The 18,923-nt window shown below is 42.4% G+C and overlaps 1 protein-coding gene across 8 annotated transcripts in view; it reads left to right on the top strand.

The window, feature by feature from the left end:
- Window positions 1-17,664, top strand: part of HYCC1 (hyccin PI4KA lipid kinase complex subunit 1) — a 132,717-nt gene extending 115,053 nt beyond the window's left edge. For 3 of the 8 annotated variants that reach the window (XM_069729833.1, XM_069729837.1, XM_069729835.1), the window contains one exon: window positions 15,844-17,664. In XM_069729833.1, coding sequence (XP_069585934.1) covers window positions 15,844-16,433 — 590 coding nt within the window. In that variant the 3' untranslated portion in view covers window positions 16,434-17,664. Of the gene's footprint in view, window positions 1-13,112; window positions 13,400-15,843 lie in introns of all 8 variants that reach the window. The other 5 variants (XM_069729841.1, XM_069729840.1, XM_069729838.1 and 2 more) reach the window with 5 other exon arrangements.
- The last annotated feature ends 1,259 nt before the right edge of the window (window positions 17,665-18,923 follow it).

The following is an 18,923-nucleotide window of genomic DNA, read 5'->3' as shown; positions in this document are numbered from 1 at the left end:
TAGTTGATGACGGCGCTTCTCTAATAACCTTCATTGCCAAATATTTTCATGCTGAAAGCAAGGCTCCAAATGTAGAGTATTATTTTTACAAACATTTCACCCTTTATAATAGTTCTACCCATTGCTAAACGGTACATATGATAATTCATCATGTAAATTATATAAATCCATACTTTTTTAGTAAGAACTTGCTGGTTAATAAAATCCTGTGATCACTGCAGGATTAGCGCAGATCCAAGCAAGAAGTGTGAGGGGAACCAGTAGCAAAAGAAAGTTAATTTAGCCTGTTCCACAGATAACTTCTGAGCTTTTAAAGGGCATGTGTCATCCAATTCATTCTGCCTGAACCACGTGCAGCATGAATCAGATTCTGGCTACGTGTTTGCAGATGTTTTATGTGACAGCTTTTAAGAATAAGCCTACTTTGAGAAGCGGGACGGGAACTATGTCTCGGGTGACTAGTCCAACGTCCATCCCCAGCTGGGTTTTTCTCCTTCCTTCAAATCTTTTTGATTGATGGGTCTTTCCCGATTCACGCACACAAGGAGAGGCCGTCGGTCAACTAGTGGGGCATGGAGAAGCATTTTGAATAACTCATACCTGTCCACATACCTGGTTCGGGTGGCATGAATCTGATGACCGGTCCCATTTGGCAGATAAAGCTGCATGTGTACTGTACATATGGGAGTTATTTTTCACTGAAGATACTCTAACTTCCAAGCATCTTCCTATCTCGCACGCAAAGCCTCAATTTCCATGCACGTTTTAGGTACTGAGAGCCATTATATCAAAATGGTCCTTTTTATAAAAGTACACTAAATAAGCCTCAATTTACCTAGAATCCGTGCACTTAAGAGCGTGCAGATGTTTTGAGACAGAAAAGAGCATCACTTAACCTTCATATAACAGCATAATGAGCGCTGTTAAAATTGATCTGTTTCCATCCCCTTCCTGAGGCATTGTGGCAGATCCGCTGATCGCGTGATAATTCAGCAACGTGTTATTTCATTCGGGCACAATATTATTGATGCCTGCGTTCTGGAAAGTAAATCTCTGCATGACATGGGTCACTGTATATAAAATTAGACAAATGGAGTCAAATAACTGTCTTTTTTAGTATATAAAAAGTTGTAACATTTATTAGATATCAAAATATATTTACATCATCAAATAGACTAATAGTAAAAAACATGTATAGTCAATTTAGGGTTACTATACGAGCAAAGGATGCAAGTAACAAATCCACACTAATGGAATATAGTCCGACCTGAGGTGTCAGGTTCAATAAAGTATATAGTCCATATAATAGTTAAACACTAGATGTCCCACTGAAAATCCCCATCATAAATACGTGTATAGGACTTGACCTCACCCATAATGGTCGTAGTGTGGAAGTGGAACGCCAGCCCCTATGCGCGTTTCGTGTAGGCTTCTTCGGGGGGCCGTACAGAGTGTGTCACTGGCAAGGTATTTATAAAACTACGGCACCTGATGTTAATTCTGGGACTCAGTCATCGGCGCATGCGCACGCGACGCGAGCGCCGGAACTTGCGGCTTCCTGAGCGACGCGAGAGGTCAGGGAGCCATAACTATGGCAACCGTGACCCGCACGCCTCACCCAATAGGCGCCAGTGGCGATGCTCCGGACCGCAAACGACACGCCCCCCAGATCCTAGGTTGGTACCGCTTCATTGATGACATCTTTTTTTATTTGGCAGGGATCGGTCAATGATTTGGATTCATTTGTTTCCTGGTTGAACCGCAATAACTTCAACATCAGACTTACGTACTCCTGTCATCCTAGTGTAATCTCTTTTTTAGACCTCCTAATACAGGTGCAGCCTGATGGTTCACTAGGTACAGATGTATACAGAAAAGACACCTCAGTAAATCCATTGTTACATGCCTCATCTGCACATACAGGGTCAACCATCAGGGCTGTACCTGTAGGTCAATTTCTTCGGATGAGGAGAATCTGTACTTCTGAGGAGGAGGCATTTGAGCATCAAGCTGTGGACCTTGGGGAGAGATTTAGTGAGCGTGGCTATAGTAAGAGGTGTATTAAAAAAGGTTATAGGAGAGCCAAACAAACAACTCGGACCTCTTTGTTATATATTTTGGTATCTAATAAATTACAACTTTTTATATACTAAAAAAAGACAGTTATTTGACTCCATTTGTCTAATTTTATATATATTGTTGGGAGTTTTTCTGTATGATTTAAACTGAACATATGTGGCTCTGATCTACTTAATTATGACATGGGTCACTGTCTATTCTATGTGCTGGAGGAAGTTGAAGTTATATTATCCTGTGTGATCAATGATACAGGCCACAAAATTCTCCTTAATTTACAGATGTAGGAACCACATCTTGTCAAAGGGGCCACTAATGGATTATAGAGGGGATCACTCGTACTCTACTCATTTTTCACTTTATCGGGTCCAAAAATTGCTGAACAATTAAACAATATATAAATATATATAACCCACACTGACAAGTTAACTCAATCTCTGCCCACCGAGCCTGATTGACAGTTCCTTCAGTGTCTCCTCTGCTGCTGAGGCCTCACATAGCTAAGACAAGCTGCAACTGTCAGTCAAGGTGGCAGAGACTGAATGCGCTTTGGTCTCTCACTCCGTAATTAAACTCTTAAAATACGGTACTCATCCTAATATCAGGATTTTAGAGCCAATCTGAAATGGATTTTCAAATTAAATACAGCAGTCTCATCAGGTCTAAGTGATCTATTTAATAATGAATACAAATCCATGTTGTAAATGGCAGAAATGGATCCAAAAAAGGTAATCTAAATCAAGACTATATGACCAGGATGATCCAAACCATGTTGGGTTATCCTGTTGAGCAGCATAACGAGATCAGCAATATGATTTACGGTGATTTTGACTCCTCATGCTTGGAGACTTAAGACGTTTGCTAATGTGGCCTTTTGCTAGAAGAGTCTGTGTAAAACCCTGTCGCTGAATAAATCCCTAGATGAGTTCTCAGTGGAGCGTCGCACGGTTTGTGCTTAGAGCGGAGATGAGCTTAATAACAGATAAGTATTTCAAAGCGGAGACTTGGGTTGTGTTGAGAAGATTATTGAGTGATTGCAAACCAGATAAACATTACAAGTTCTAGGCTCTAATGTGTAAGTGCTGAATAGGAGTGTCTCTGGCATTAAGCAATCAGGCAGCTTCTTCATCGGGAACTTTTAGGATTAGGAACAGAAGGACAGGCTGATTTCCCTGAAACGGTACCCTACTTATTCACAGTTTGGCATGGTATTGCAGCTCATCCATGTTGTGTTTGTTTTTGTTTTTTTTCATTAATCTTGCACTGCTACTTTAACCAGATTTTAGGAGGTTTACAATAATTAAGACATTTTTTCCGACTACAAAATTCAATTTTTACCCCTCGCCACGACAGCACCCTACAGGAGAGAGGGATCCGCCCCACAGGAACAGGAAACCTACAGAAAGATAAAAGGGGGCGGTCCGCCTTTCCTCCTCAGTTTAGGTTTCCTGTTCCTGCGGGAACGACAGGACTCTAAGAAGCTACGGAAGTACCTGGGCATGCACGCCGCCTGTGCAGTCTCTTCGGAACGGCAGGGGCTGCAGCCTGGAAGCAGCGTCGGGGGAGTTCCGCTAGACGGCTCCCTCCTCGTCTGGGAGGCATACAGATGGCCGGGTCCGGAGAAAGCCGCCCGGCATCTGCGTTATGCGGCGGCTTCAGCGTGGGAGTTCCTCGCCCGGCAGAAGGGGTGAGTGAGAGGAGCTTCCTGCATGGCGATCCAGGGACTAGAGGCCGCTCCGCGCACGCTGACCGCCATTAGTAAGTTCACCCCGGAAGTAGATGCTAAACTTCCGGGGTAAGCAGGCCGAGATCAGCGGTGGGGGTAGCGCGAGTTCGCGCATGCGCAGTACCGCTTAAAAAAAAAAAATGGCGCTCTATTTAAACCGGCTAACCACTGTTACCTGCGATGCAAGATGTCATCTCCAGGTGCCATGGATCCTGCAGCAGGAGACTCCGTTCCCTCCAAGGACCGCTCCAGCAGAGGATCATCAGATGCCGGTCGGAAGAGCGACACAGTGGATAAATCCAAAGGATCTCGGCCGTCTGATCCGGTAATAGAAAGCTTCACTGGGTGAGTTTATAACTCTGCCTATTAAGCTGACGCCGTCTCCCCTCCTTTCTCTCTCTTTCTCCTCCTCTCGCTATGTCTTATTTGGACCAGGCCAAAAAACGACAGAAAACCAAACATAAAGAATGCGCCTTATGTAGCCAGCCCCTACCAGACTCATACCCCAAAAAACTCTGCAAGGATTGTATAGCAGAAACCACACAAGGAGCAGCGGTGTCTATTACGGACTTACGCGCTATTATAAGAGAGGAGTTAAAGGCTATGTCACAGGATAAACCACAAAAAAGTAAATCCAAAAAGCCAACACCTTTATCAGATTCTGATAGTGAGCAAGCCGTACTCTCAGATATCTCTATAGCCTCTGCATCATCATCATCATCATCATCTTCAGAAATTGAGGGACGTTCATGTTTCCCCTTAGATAGTGTGGATAATCTAGTGAAATCAATAAGAGACACTATGGGGTGTGAGGAAACAAAGGGCGCACAAACCACGCAAGATATAATGTTTGCGGGTTTGGCGGAGAGGAAAAGGAAATGCTTTCCAGTTATTCCAGCAGTGAAGGCATTAATAAAAAGAGAATGGGAGAGACAAGATCAGAGAAGTTTTTTGCCCTCAGCATCAAAACGGAAATACCCGTTTAGTGATGATGAGTTACTTACGTGGACCAAAATCCCTAAGGTTGACGCAGCTGTTGCCTCTACCTCTAAACCGTCCACATTGCCTGTTGAAGACGCGGGGTTACTCTCAGACCCTCTAGATCGCAAAGCCGAGTCGTCCCTTAAAAGATCCTGGGAGGCAACTACAGGCATATTTAAGCCAGCAATAGCAAGCACTTGTACCGCCAGGTCAATGCTCATCTGGATTGACCAGCTAGACCAAAGCATTGAGAATAAAATGTCACGAGAAAAATTACGAGCTGCTATTCCCTTAATACGAGGGGCAGCAGCCTTTATGGCGGACGCGTTTGCAGATTCTCTCCGCCTAGCAGCTAGATCCGCAGGTTTGGTAAACAATGCAAGACGGGCATTATGGATGAAAAGCTGGAAAGGGGACGCACAATCCAAATCTAAGATATGCGCAATCCCATGTGAGGGTGAGTTCCTCTTTGGAAAAACCTTAGATGACATACTCAAGAAGGCAAAAGACAGGAAAAAGGCTTTTCCTGATACCTCTATTCCCTTTTATAGGAGAGCCTTTAAGAGCAGGCCATTCGGCAAGAGAAGGCAGACGGACAGGTCGTCAACATGGTTCCCTAAGGAAGATAAACAAAGAGGTACCATGTTCAGAAGACCCAACCCCCCAAAAGACAGCAAATTCTGAGGATATAACCATTCCAGTAGGGGGCAGATTAAAATTTTTCACTCCCCAGTGGGAAAATATTACATCTAGTTCGTGGATTTTAAATATAATCAGAGATGGAATAAAATTACAATTCTCTCGCTTTCCCCACGAATCATACATTATAACATCTCTCAGCTCGCCTATACAACAGGAGGCCCTGGAGAGTGAAATCCAAACCCTATTATCAAAAGGGGTTTTAGTCCAAGTTCCGGAAGGACAGGAGACTAGAGGATTCTATTCTCCTCTATTCTTAATTTCCAAACCCGATGGTTCATTCAGAACAATCCTAAACCTCAAAAAGCTTAATTCATTTATTAAAAATGATACATTTAAAATGGAGTCTATAAAATCCACCATAAAGTTACTTTTTCCAAACTGTATGATGGGGGGCATTGATCTAAAAGATGCTTATTACCATCTTCCTATTCATGACAGATACCAGAGGTTCTTCAGGGTAGCGGTGGCAATCAAAGGCAAGATTTGTCATTTCCAGTATGCAGCCATGCCCTTCGGCCTTTCTACAGCGCCAAGGATTTTCACCAAAGTGATTCTAGAGGTGATGGCTTATCTTCGCCAAAAAGAGACATTAATTGTGCCCTACTTAGATGACTTTTTAGTCATCGGAAATTCAGCTTCTCAGTGTGCTGACCGTTTAGCTCATGCAGTTTCATCTCTACAGGATCTAGGTTGGATAATCAATATCGACAAATCCAGACTGACTCCACTATCACTTCAAGCGTTTCTGGGGTTCCATCTAGACTCCATAACTCAAAAATGTCTGCTCCCTCAGGTAAAAATCTCACTCATCAGACATAAAGTCACAACAGCAATAAATAATCCTCACATGACCCTAAGAAAAGCCATGTCATTACTGGGATCTCTTATTTCCTGTATACCTGCAGTCCAGTGGGCACAATACCATACCCGGACACTGCAGCACCAAATCCTCCAAGAGGAAAGACGGCTACTTAGCTTAAATGCAAAGATAACGTTGTCCCAGGAAGTTTTATGTTCCTTAACGTGGTGGCTGGATTCTAACCATTTGATGAGTGGTGTTCCATGGGTAATAACACCATCTCATATTATAACCACTGACGCCAGTCCTCATGGATGGGGCGCTCATATGGGAAATGATTTTTGCCAGGGGTTATGGGACACTGAAGAATGCCACAACTCATCTAATCTGAAAGAACTAAATGCAGTAAGATACGCTTTATGTCATTTTCTCCCACAGCTCCGGGGAAAAGACGTTCGAATCCTTTCCGACAACACCACCACAGTGGCTTATATAAACAGACAAGGAGGTACTCAATCAGAGACTCTGATGTCTTCCGCTGGGAAAATTCTGGACTTGGCAGAAAAACATCTATTATCCCTCACTGCAGTTCACATAAGGGGGAAAAACAACCAGCAGGCAGACTTCTTAAGTCGACATACCCTAAGGCAGGGAGAGTGGTGCCTAAACCATCATATCTTCCAACGGATAGTATCCCTATGGGGTTGTCCGCAAATAGATCTCTTCGCCACGAGACAAAACAGGCAAGTCCAGAAATTTGCATCCCTATCGTTAGCAGATCATCCGGACATTCTAGACGCTTTCCAAACCCCTTGGCAATACAGTCTAGCGTACGCCTTCCCTCCGATAATATTGTTACCACAGGTCATTCGGAAGATCAGGGAGGATGGAGCGAGAGTTGTACTAATAGCACCATTCTGGCCCAAAAGGCCATGGTTCTCATGCCTACAAGCCATGTCGGTTTCGGACCCTTGGGTCCTCCCCTCGACACCCAACTTTCTCTTCCAGGGTCCGTTTCTCCACCCCCAGGTGGACAATCTCCATCTGACGGCCTGGAATTTGAGAGGCAGATGCTAAAATTAAGGGGATTTTCCGAGGGACTAATTGACACACTCCTCCAAAGTAGAAAACGCTCTACTACAAAAATTTATACAAAAATCTGGAAAAAATTCCTACAGTTCCATAAATCTCCCAACACATCAGAAATTCCGGTACAATCTATATTGGAATTCCTTCAAAAAGGGAGGGAACTAGGTTTAGCTGTAAATACGTTAAAAGTTCACGTATCAGCACTGGGAGCCCTCTGTGGCCATAATATTGCAGGAAATAGATGGGTATCACGATTTATCACGGCTTGTGAAAGGATAAATCCTGTTAATATACCTAGAATTCCACCCTGGGATCTAAATTTAGTTCTACAAGCCCTAACAGACTCTCCATTTGAACCAATAGATTCAGTATCCATTAAATATTTATCACTTAAAACTGTCCTCTTGGTAGCACTGACTTCAGCTAGGAGAATCAGTGACATCCAAGCTCTTTCTATAGATCCACCTTTCCTGCTAACTTTTCAGGATAAGTTGATTCTTAAATTAGACCCTTCCTATCTTCCCAAGGTAGCGAAGAAATTCCATAGGTCACAAGAAATAGTCCTACCCACCTTTTTCAGTAACCCTTCCACTCCTGAGGAATGTAAATATCACACTCTAGATGTTAAAAGAGTAGTTTTAAAATACATTGAAAGGACCAGTAGCTGGCGACAGTGTAGGGCTCTGTTTATATCCTTTCAGGGTCACAAGAAGGGTCATGCAGTCACAAAAAGCACCTTATCCCGGTGGATCAGGGAGTCTATCACACTGGCTTACTCCGCGAGGAAAGAAAACCCTCCAGAAGGCATAACGGCACACTCTACCAGAGCTATGGCATCCTCCTGGGCCGAAAGAGGAGACGTCCCAATAGAAACCATATGTAAGGCGGCAACTTGGTCAGATCCTTCTACTTTCTATAACCACTATAGGCTTGACCTATCGTCAACTTCTGACCTAGACTTTGGCAGGACTGTCCTCAGCACGGTGGTCCCCCCCCTAGGTGATGGTCTCTGAAAGATCTCCTGTAGGGTGCTGTCGTGGCGAGGGGTAAAAAGCCGGATTACTCACCGGTAATACTCTTTTAGTGAGTCCACGACAGCACCCTATTACATCCCTCCCTAAGTTAATATAGTACTTACTATTGAGTAAAATTCTGTTAATCATACATGAGCAAATAAGTTTGAAGATGAAATAAATTATATTTGCCTAATACTGGCGGTCCTCCGGGTACTCTGAAATCAAAACTGAGGAGGAAAGGCGGACCGCCCCCTTTTATCTTTCTGTAGGTTTCCTGTTCCTGTGGGGCGGATCCCTCTCTCCTGTAGGGTGCTGTCGTGGACTCACTAAAAGAGTATTACCGGTGAGTAATCCGGCTTTTTTATTGTGTACAGAATTTCAGCCATATTTGTTTCCAAACATGACATCACCATACATCAATCTCATATATTTTTAGTCCAGTTCCCCATTGTGCTGCAATTTATAATTTTATTCTAATAGTTACCATACATCTATAGGTTGCAACACTTAATTTGTGATTATTGAGTACAGTGATAGCTCTACCTTTGTGTCCGTGCCTCTACAGAATTGTATCCATGAGAAGTGATGACCCTTGATCCCCTCTGATAGTGGGTGTCACAATTAGCATTGCTTGCTGTATAATTACACTGTACTGTGCTATGTCTGAGCATCATGGAGATTGCCTGGTCTAATCATGGATGTTCACTTGAAATGGAGATTTAAAAAAAAAAAAAGGTCCCGGTCATCGCTTTTAGTAGAAATTTTACGTTTTCTGGTTCTAGTATTTGTCAAGGTGGTGATTGGCGGGCTGCTATGTATGCAAGTATCCAGTGGAGAAAATAAGTAGTTGATACACTGTCGATTTTGCAAGTTTTCCCACCTACAAAGAATGGAGAGGTCTGTAATGTTTATCGTAGGTACACGTCAACTGTGAGAGACAGAATCTATAAATAATAAAAAACAGCAAATCCCATTCTATGATTTGTAAATAATTATATTGCATGAAATAAGTATTTGATCACCTACCAACCATCAAGAATTTGGGCTCTCTCAGACCTGTTAGTTTTTCTTTAAGAAGCCCTCCTACTCTGCACTCATTATCTATATTAATTGCACCAATTTGAACTTGTTACCTGTACAAAAGACACTTGTCCACACACTCAATCAATCACACTCCAACCTCTCCACCATGGCCAAGAGCGAAGCGCTGTCTGCGGACACCAGAGACAAAATTGTAGACCTGTGCAAGGTTGGCATGGGTATCACGAATGGACACGGGTATGTCCGGTGGACAACATAACATATACGCATAATGGGATGATATAGGGAAGAAAAGGTAGGCAGAGGGGGGGTGGGATACCTCCTGACACCAACCTGTGCCTGTCCGTAAGCTCCCCTAACGCCCTATGAGGGTCCTCCCTCCCCACCCACGCTGCCATCTTGAGCCTAGTCCCAGGCTGTCACCTCTACTAACCCTGGCTATTGCACTGGCCAGTAAGGTTGCTAGCTTTGCCACTGCGGGTAATAATACACAGGGAAAGAGACAAGGGACTGACAGATTACAACTTGGCTCAGAATCTGTTGCTACGCTCCACAGCAGCAAAGTAAATGGCACCAGGTAAGCAGGACCCCCCCTTCCCCGCAGCAATACCACACATACTTCACATTGGTGACAAGGCAACAGTTGTTGGCACGATTATTAGAAAATGGAAGAAACGCAAGGTGACTGTCCATCTTCCTCGGTCTGGAGCTCTATGCAAGATCTAACTTCGAGAGGTAAGGATGATTCTGAGAAATGCCATGATTCAGCCCAGAACTACATGGAAGGACCTGGTAAATGACCTGAAGAGAGCTGGGACCACAGTCTCAAACATTACTGTAAGTAACACACTATGCCGGCATGGATTCAAAACCTGTAGGGCACACAAGGTCCCCCTGCCCACACCAGCACATGTCCAGGCCCTTTTGTAGTTCACCAATGACCATCTGAATGATCCAGAGGAGGCATGGGAGAAAGTCATGTGGTCAGAGGAGACCAAAATAGAACTTTTTGGTATCAACTCCACTCCTCGTGTTTGTATTAATAAGAAGGATCATTGCAACCCAAAGAACACTGTCCCAACCATGAAGCAAGGTGGGGTAAACATCATACTCTGGTGGTGCTTTTCTGCAAAGGTGACAGGACTACTGCACCGTATTGAATGGGAGGATGGATTGAGTCAGGTATCGTGAGATTTTGGCCAACAACCAACTTCCCTCAGTAACAGCATTGAAGATGGGTTGTAGGCTGGGTCTTCCAGCATGACAGTAACCCGAAACACACAGCCAGGGCAACTAAGAAGTGGATCCTGGAGAGGCCTAGCCAGTCTCCAGACCTGAGCCCAATAGAAAATCTTTTGAGGAAGCTGAAACTCAATGTTACCCAACAGCCCTGAAATTAGAAAGATCTGTATGGAGGAGTGGGCCAAATTCCCTGCTTTGGTGTGTGCAAACTTGGTCAAGAAGTACAGAAAACATCTGACCTCTGTAATTGCAAACATCGGTTTCTGTACTAAAATATTAAGTTCTGTTTTTCTATTGTATCAAATAATAATTTCATGCAATAAAATGCAAATTAATTATGTAAAAATCATACAATGTGATTTTCTGGGTTTTATTTTTAGATTCTGTCTTCAGTTGAAGTGATACAAAATTTCAGACCTCTCCATTCTTTGTGGGTGGGAAAACAGTGTATCAAATACTCATTTCCCCCACTGTACATATCTGTTTGTGAATCTCGGCAGGGAGAGCCCTTGTGAATAAACCAGGCTTTTTAAAGAGTAACCAAATGTTTTTTTTTTTTATATATAAATATTTATTAGTCTTTGCAAAGTTATAAATCTTTGTAACTATACTCCATAACCTTTTTTTTTTCTTCTTTTCTCACAAATTGGATTCTGAAGGTGCTGTTTCATCTACCTTGTTCCTGTAGATGATTCGAGCTACATCTATACCAAAAATCTGTACTTCAGTGTGATCTTCTCTGCTCCCCTTCTCCATGCTTAGACACTGTTTACAAACCATCTACCTGCCTGAGCAAGGGGGAAAGTAGAAGAGAAGCTCACACATTTTAGTATGGATTTTTGGTACATCACTACTGTTAGTGCTGTTTCGCCTGCCTGTCGATGCACTTTCATCATGTAGGTTGGGAGAAAAGGAAGCAAAATAAATCAAAGTATATTATAAAGATTCTTTATTTTGCAAAGACTGATCAATATTTTTTTAAATTAAGGAAAAAAGGTTTAGTTGCTCTTTAATTGTGTGTCCTGTTTATACATTCAGTACATTTTTTTTTAGCCAAGTTTTGTTCCATTTCGGCTGCAAGGCGTAAAACCTTTACATTTTCCTGTTCTGACAAATCTGCTTTAAATTGATCACCTTCTCCCTTTTAAATCTGGCCAGAAGATAAATGTCATGTATTTGGTCAGCATCTTTAGCAATAGCATGCGTTACTGGGATGGAGATATATTTTCTGATCTTGCCATGTCTACGGTGGTTGTACAGCTGCCCAGTCAGACATGTACCACCATTGCTTGAGCCCACCATCACACTTGGACTGACACAGCCAGACAGAAGTGACACGGGCTGATTTAAGTCAGAAAATTGATTTGCAATAAGAAATTCTTCTGTTTTCCATTTGATCATTTTACATGTATTTTTGTTCTTTTAGCACTTTCTTGAAAACTACTTTAATGTGTAATTCAACATCTTATGTAATATTTCTTATAGGTTTACAAGATCAGTAAGGGCAGTATATAATATGGTTTCATTTACGAGGATTCTGATGATTTTTAGAAGATTACTTTTTGTTTTGTACCTTGTCATTCATTTACTCATTTATGTATCTTTAAACATTTAACCACAACTAATGTTAATGAGCATTAAGGCTGTGTTCACATTAGACCCATTGTAAAGCCATAAACGTTTTTTCCAATGTTCATCTGTTGCCATCTATCATCATCAAATTATTATTTATTTCAAATTGCATTGAAGTCAATGAGATGACGTGATAAATGACTTTTTATTTAGCTATTATTGGCTGTAATTATTTGTTCGTTTATTGACTTTAGAAGACTTAGATTTAAAGGGAACCTGTCAAGATCTTTCAGGTGGCCCACTTAATAATTTTGTTTGGGTAGTGTACTAACAGACAAGATCACACTTGCCTTCCTGGCCACTAATAGATTTTCCATCCTTGAGTAAATCGTCTCTGAATCTTTATGTAAATGAGGCTGCAGGTGCACGGAGGGCAGGACGATTTCCAGCTAGTACTCGGATTCTCCATATTATTTCCTGGCATCACCTCTGATGGGTTTGATTAGCGGAGCTACATAGATTTTCTCCAGCTCTGAGGGTGGCGGACTGGTGCACTTGCCAGAAATCAATCGGTCCTTGGTGCTCTTGTAGCCTCAGATTGACACGTGGTAGCCAAAATCTCATTGAAATCTGTGGGATTGGTATGTGTTTTTTTTGTGTGTTTTTTTTTAACACAAAAGTCATACAGCAAAGGATGGAAAAAAAAACCTCTGAGATATGGACAGCGCCTAAAACAATATTTTCTCATTGCTCATGTAACTTTTGTGTTATGCGTTACATTTCCATGTATTTGTTTCCCCAGCAAAGCCATCGTCATCATTTCAGCCATCATTTTTTCTTTTTTGTTTGTTTGTTTTTTCTCATTTAGAGCAAAATGACACAAATAATGACTCGTCAGATCCGGGAAACCTTGTCATTCCCGAGATTAGTGTCACAAATGTGTCCGGAGACAGAATCCCGAATGGGGAGAGAGTGAAGTCACTAACAGAGAATGATGCTCAGCATATACAGGCAATGCAGGATATCTGTTCTGAAGCTAGAGCTGAGGGCAACCCCGAGATCAGAAGGCAAAAATCTGTAAGGAGATTGCTGGAGGACGGCGTGACATCACCGGGCAGAGTGCAGTGTTAAATCTCTTGGTTGATGGGCGTCAAGGTACCTGCAAGTGAAAGGGTCACAATGCATGGATGCACACAATGGTGTTTAGGATGAGCTCCGCCAAGCATGCTTGTCTTGTATATTACTGTACATCCCTCAGTTCTGCTTCAATTCCCTCCAGCCACAGCTTCAGGTGATATGGAAGAGTAACCTCCAATGCACCATGGCATAGATCTCTATAGCATATATAGCTTTACATAATAGTATGCTGCAGAGTTTCTGCTATATTCATAGAGTAATTGCAGCATACTGTCATGTAGAGCTATATATGCTATAGAGTTTCTGCTATGTGCATGGAGTAATTGCAGCATACTGTTATGTAAAGCTATATATGCTATAGAGTTTCTGCTATATTCATGGAGTAATAGTTTATTATGGATTCAATTGGCGAGTCACATCATGCATCCTTCGACCTTTCCATTTGTTACCTTTCAAATCCCCTCAGAATTAGAGTTTGCAGTCGGCAATGATTTGGGTGATCTCTCAATCTACTTGCATGATTAATATCTGAAATTCTTTACAATCAACTCACGCATGTTTCTTTAAAATTTTTATGCTTTTATTTGTAAATTTGCGCAATAGTTTTCTTAATTTCTGCTTTGATCGCTGGGTAAGTATTTAAAGGGAACCGGGCACTAGTGTTTAGGTGATTAAACCACTGGCACGCTGCTGTGACACTTGTTATTGTCTTTCTAACAATGCACTAGTTATAACAGTGGGCACTTTTCATCAAAAGTCATCTGGAGTTCAGGGCTTGTTCTCATGTTGCATTTTCCACACGTTTTTTGATGTTTTTACGAGGGCAAAAATGCAGCATTTTACAGTACAAAGTGAATGAGATTTCTGAAATCTCATGCACACGCTGCTTATTTTTTGTTTTCTTGCAGATTTGAACCTTCAAAGCGTTTTTTCAAATCTATAGCATGTCAATTCTTTCAGCATTTGTGCAGCGTTTTCACCCATTCAAGCTGAATGGCAGAAAAACATAGGTAAAAATGCATTAAAAAGTACATAACAATGTGCATATGCTACGCAGTGGTTTTTCCTATCAACAATGTTTTTGCAGCTGAAAAAATCTGCTGCAAATACTCAGTGTGAACAAAGACTGAGTATTGGTGTCTACTTTGTAAGCATGCTCATTTTTCCTCAAACGACATCCCACCAAGGACAGTTTTTCTCTTGTGCCGCATTTGTTTTTTTAAACTGAAGCAGGGAGACGGTTTGCCTGAACATGTATTTTATTCATTGCCTTTTGGCAACAGCGTAGATAAAAAATGGGTGGAACACTGAAGAAAAAAGTGTCTCACAGTTTTCATCCATTTTTAACGGATTTCATATACTTTAATGGACGAGTCTGGTCCTTTAAAACATGGAGTCCCATGGATCGGGAGCACTGAGTTCACTCTCCACGTTGTTCTTCCCTTAGATGTTTCAGGGTTTGTGCCTTTTTGAGATGTCCCTAATAGGGTGGGTGGGTGTGAGGCCATCGGGTTCCTAACTCCTTTGCAAACCTTTTTCCTTCTTCAGGAGAAAATAGATCTATACTATTAAAGGGCTTGTCTGGCTTTAGACTAAGAGTCTGCAGTTACGCTGTGATTGCAGACTTGTCAGTCCTCACATCGTGCCCACTGTGAGGATTCTCCAGTGCTGAGTGCGGGACTGCAAGTATGTGATTTACATACACGTGATCACATGCCGACTAGATGGGCGCAGCCTCGTTCAAATCCAAGGACACAGTCTAGTTGGAATGTGGTCAGACTGCACACTCGGCTCCAGCACCGGAGAATCCTCAGTGTGCGCGATGTGATGATTCACAAGTCTGCAGTCACATACATAAGGGCGGACAATCTATTTAAGGCCTTTATACAGATATGAAAGTAATTCCTGTGAAAACACATGAATACTCTGCCCAGCGTTTATGCGTTTGGGCAAGTCAGGAAAGTGAGCTTTCTGCCAAACGTACATGGCCGGTTTTAGGCTCTCCCTTTAACAGTCTAGATCAGTGGTCCCCAACTCCAGGCCTCGAGGGCCGCCAACAGTGCAGGTTTTCAGGATTTCCTTAGTATTGCACAGGGGTTGGAATCATCACCTGTGCAGATGATCACATATTACCACCAATGCAATACTAAAGAAATCCTGAAAACCTGCACTGTTGGCGGCCCTCGATGCCTGGATTTGGGGACCCCTGGTCTAGATGAGTTGAGAGATCATTTTATAACTTGATTTCTCTCATATAGTAAAACAGAGGATCTAATTGGGATATTTAGAAAGGTATTTTACAGGAACTATAGCAGCATGCCGGTGTTGTAATCATGTAAGCGTTAGTGACCTGTTGCCTTTAATGACACCGCTCCCAATGATTTGGCTTTGGATGGCACTTTAGTATTAGTCTGCTCTTGTTTATAGAACTGTGATATTAACTTCAACTTTTCCTCCTTCAGACTCTGCAGATTTAACACTACCCGATGAGCTGAGCGAAATAGCGGAGGTGGACGAAGGTTTTTGTTCAAGGGCCGCCTCTAACTCCAGCCAGTCTGCCCTGTCTCACAGCAGTAGTGGCAGCTTCAGCAGGCCACCATTGGTGAAGGCCCAGAGGAGATCTCTTGGAGCCCGGGCTGGGTTTAAAGAAAAAGATTCTGGGGGAGAGTCATGTCGTGAGCATCTCGGCAGGAAGCAGAACCAGAGGGCTATGAGTGAGAACCTGGAGCTGGTGTCTCTGAAGCGGCTGACCTTAACAACCAGTCAGTCCCTCCCCAAGCCTGGCAGCCACAGCCTTGCACGAACTGCGACATCTGTATTTAGTAAATCCTTCGAGCAAATGAGCGGGGCGGCAGCTTTACATAATGCTGTGGGTGTAAACAATGTTGGCACGGGCTCGTGTGTGGAGACAAATCGGTTTAGTGCCTGTAGCCTACAGGAGGAGAACCTGGAGTACATTTCTGAGAGGACTGAGCTTGCAGTGCCTGCTAAACCCCAGGCAAATCTCCATCAGAGGTCCCCAAGTATCTGCATCACCCTGTCTACCGACTAGACCTGGCACCGATGTCGAGTGGAATATGAATGGAGATTTGATTCAGTTCACCCAATGTTTTCTCAAAATAATGGGGAAACTTTGATATCTCATTGACTTATATAGAGGAATAACCTGCCAAAGTTTTTATGTGCTACCTAACCGAGCATTAAACAGTTTCTATACATTAGATAGGTATCTAGCCATAGATTTTTTTTTTTTTTAATATCGTATTATTTACTTGAAAGTGAACCTTTCAACAGCCTGCTGCTTAGGCAGCCACGCATTCTCGAAAATGCAGCTTATTTGCTTGCTAGAAACAGTTGGTAATGGAGGTGAAGAAATGGCGTCCTCTACAGTATACAGTCGATATAGCACTTTACTGTGGATTTTATTGTCTTTACGTGGCCTATACTGAAGCATTACGTACCACAGAATCTACCTGAGCCTCCCAACAGATGGCCGTGTAATGTACCACGTGCTTGGGTTTCTGATATGTTGCTGGATTGATAGAAAGTCATAAAGTTTTGTAACGTTTAACTTTTTCTTAGTATAATTGTGTTCTTTATTTTTATTTATTTTTTTTTTTACAGTTTTTAGGTCTCCTTTTAAACAATGTTTTAATATTCTGGAAATTTCTGAATATTTTATGATCAATCCTTTTTTTTTTTTTTGCCAGTTTAAAAACCAAAAAAAAACCCATAGGACTCATCTAAGCCATGATAAGTTTTTGATGTAACCTACACCTGCACCTTGACTGGTTACAAACCTGGAAATAAGGAAAGATTATGTCATAGCCTGCATTCCCCAGTGGTCCAGCAACAGAAGATTTCTTTTCGGCACATCATAAAGCACATCCGGACTATTAAATAGCACAAAGTGTTCAGCCACCCACTGCCAAACTGCACGAAAAGCTTGATATACCCATACCTTCCCCTGCTGGTGCGGGGACACAGAGGGGTAACGATGGTTTTCATGTAAGTGGGAGTTGGAGTGAATACTGCAATATTATAGATGGTATAAAGCAAGTGACAGTGAATACGTGACTATTACAGCATAAGTTTGCATCACTTACATGGCTTTTCTATCAATGTAACTGTTCTAAATGTTGTGTTTTTTTTTGTAGATGTTGACAGTAGCTGACACATAAAATTGTGAATACCTATGCAAGTGTGAATCCATTGGATATATACAATTTTTGAAATCCTGGTGAAACACTGATTTAAAAAACAAAAACATTTTATTTTAAATGAAAAAAAAAAAGCATTTTGCCTGAAATGTGTGAATATCCCCTTGTAGTTCTGCTAAAAACAATGTTAAAGATCATGAAAACCAAAATATTTTCACACCATGTCCATCACCATAGTCACTACACAAATTGATAAGAAAAAAGTGCAATTGACAACCATCATCAAGTATGTAAAGCCATCATAAACTTAGATTTAGGCCTCATCCGCAAGTCAGTAATTTCCACATACAAGAAAAACAGACCAATTTTTATATTTGATCCAATATAGTTTTTATCTACGTGATTCAAACCCCCCAAAAAAGTTTCTCCACCTTCTCCTTCCTGAAAATCTGTGAAAATTGGACTGCACTCAAATGTTATTCGAGTGCGGTCAGATTTCTTTTTCATAGACACTCGGATCCAAAATTGGACAGGTCTCCACCATTTTTTGTGGACCACTCAATCCACAAAAAGTCAAGGACATATGAGTGGCCCCATAGACTCTCATGGCTACAAGTGTAATCCATGAAAACCACGGATAGCACTCGTATGAAAACAGATGTCTGAAACAGCCCTTAAAGGAGAATTCCCAACTCCAAGATCCTATCCCTATATATAGTAGATGTGATAATATGAGAATATGCCTTCCATTAGAAAAGTAGTATAGTTCTTCTGATTCGCCATGTCACTTGCCCATTGTGCAGGACATTGCGGTTGTAGGTATCCATGGTTACGACTACTCCTATAGTGACAGTTGTTAGTGGTCATAACTTTGGATGCTTAAAGGGAACCTGTCACCCCGTTTTTTCAGATTGAGATAAAAATACTGTTAAATAGGGCCTGCGCTGTGCGTTACAATAGTGTATGTAGTGTACCCTGATTCCCCACCTATGCTGCAAAATACATTACCAAAGTCGCCGTTTTCGCCTGTCAATCAGGCTGGTCAGGTCAGGTGGGCGTGGTGACATGGCTGTTTCTTCCCCAGCTTTCCGTTGGTGGCGTAGTGGTGTGCGCATGTCCAAGTGCCGAATCCACTGCGCGCAGGTGAAGAAAAAGCGCGCGATCTGCGCTATTGCCCTTGTCATCGGTGGGGGCGGCCATCTTCCTGAGGCTGCGCGTGCGCAGATGGGAGTGCTCTGCTGCACGGGGCTTCAGGAAAATGGCCGCGGGATGCCGCGCGTGCGCAGATGGAGATCGCGGCAGCCATTTTCCTGAAGCTGAAATGCAAACTCGGCTTTGGAAAAATGGCCGCCGCGATCTCCATCTGCGCACACTCGGCATCC

This window comes from Ranitomeya imitator, chromosome 6 (genome assembly GCF_032444005.1).
Source record: "Ranitomeya imitator isolate aRanImi1 chromosome 6, aRanImi1.pri, whole genome shotgun sequence".
In the NCBI taxonomy this organism is placed as follows: domain Eukaryota; kingdom Metazoa; phylum Chordata; class Amphibia; order Anura; family Dendrobatidae; genus Ranitomeya; species Ranitomeya imitator.
Note: the sequence above shows the minus strand (reverse complement) of the source record. Positions and strands in the feature narration are given on the sequence as shown.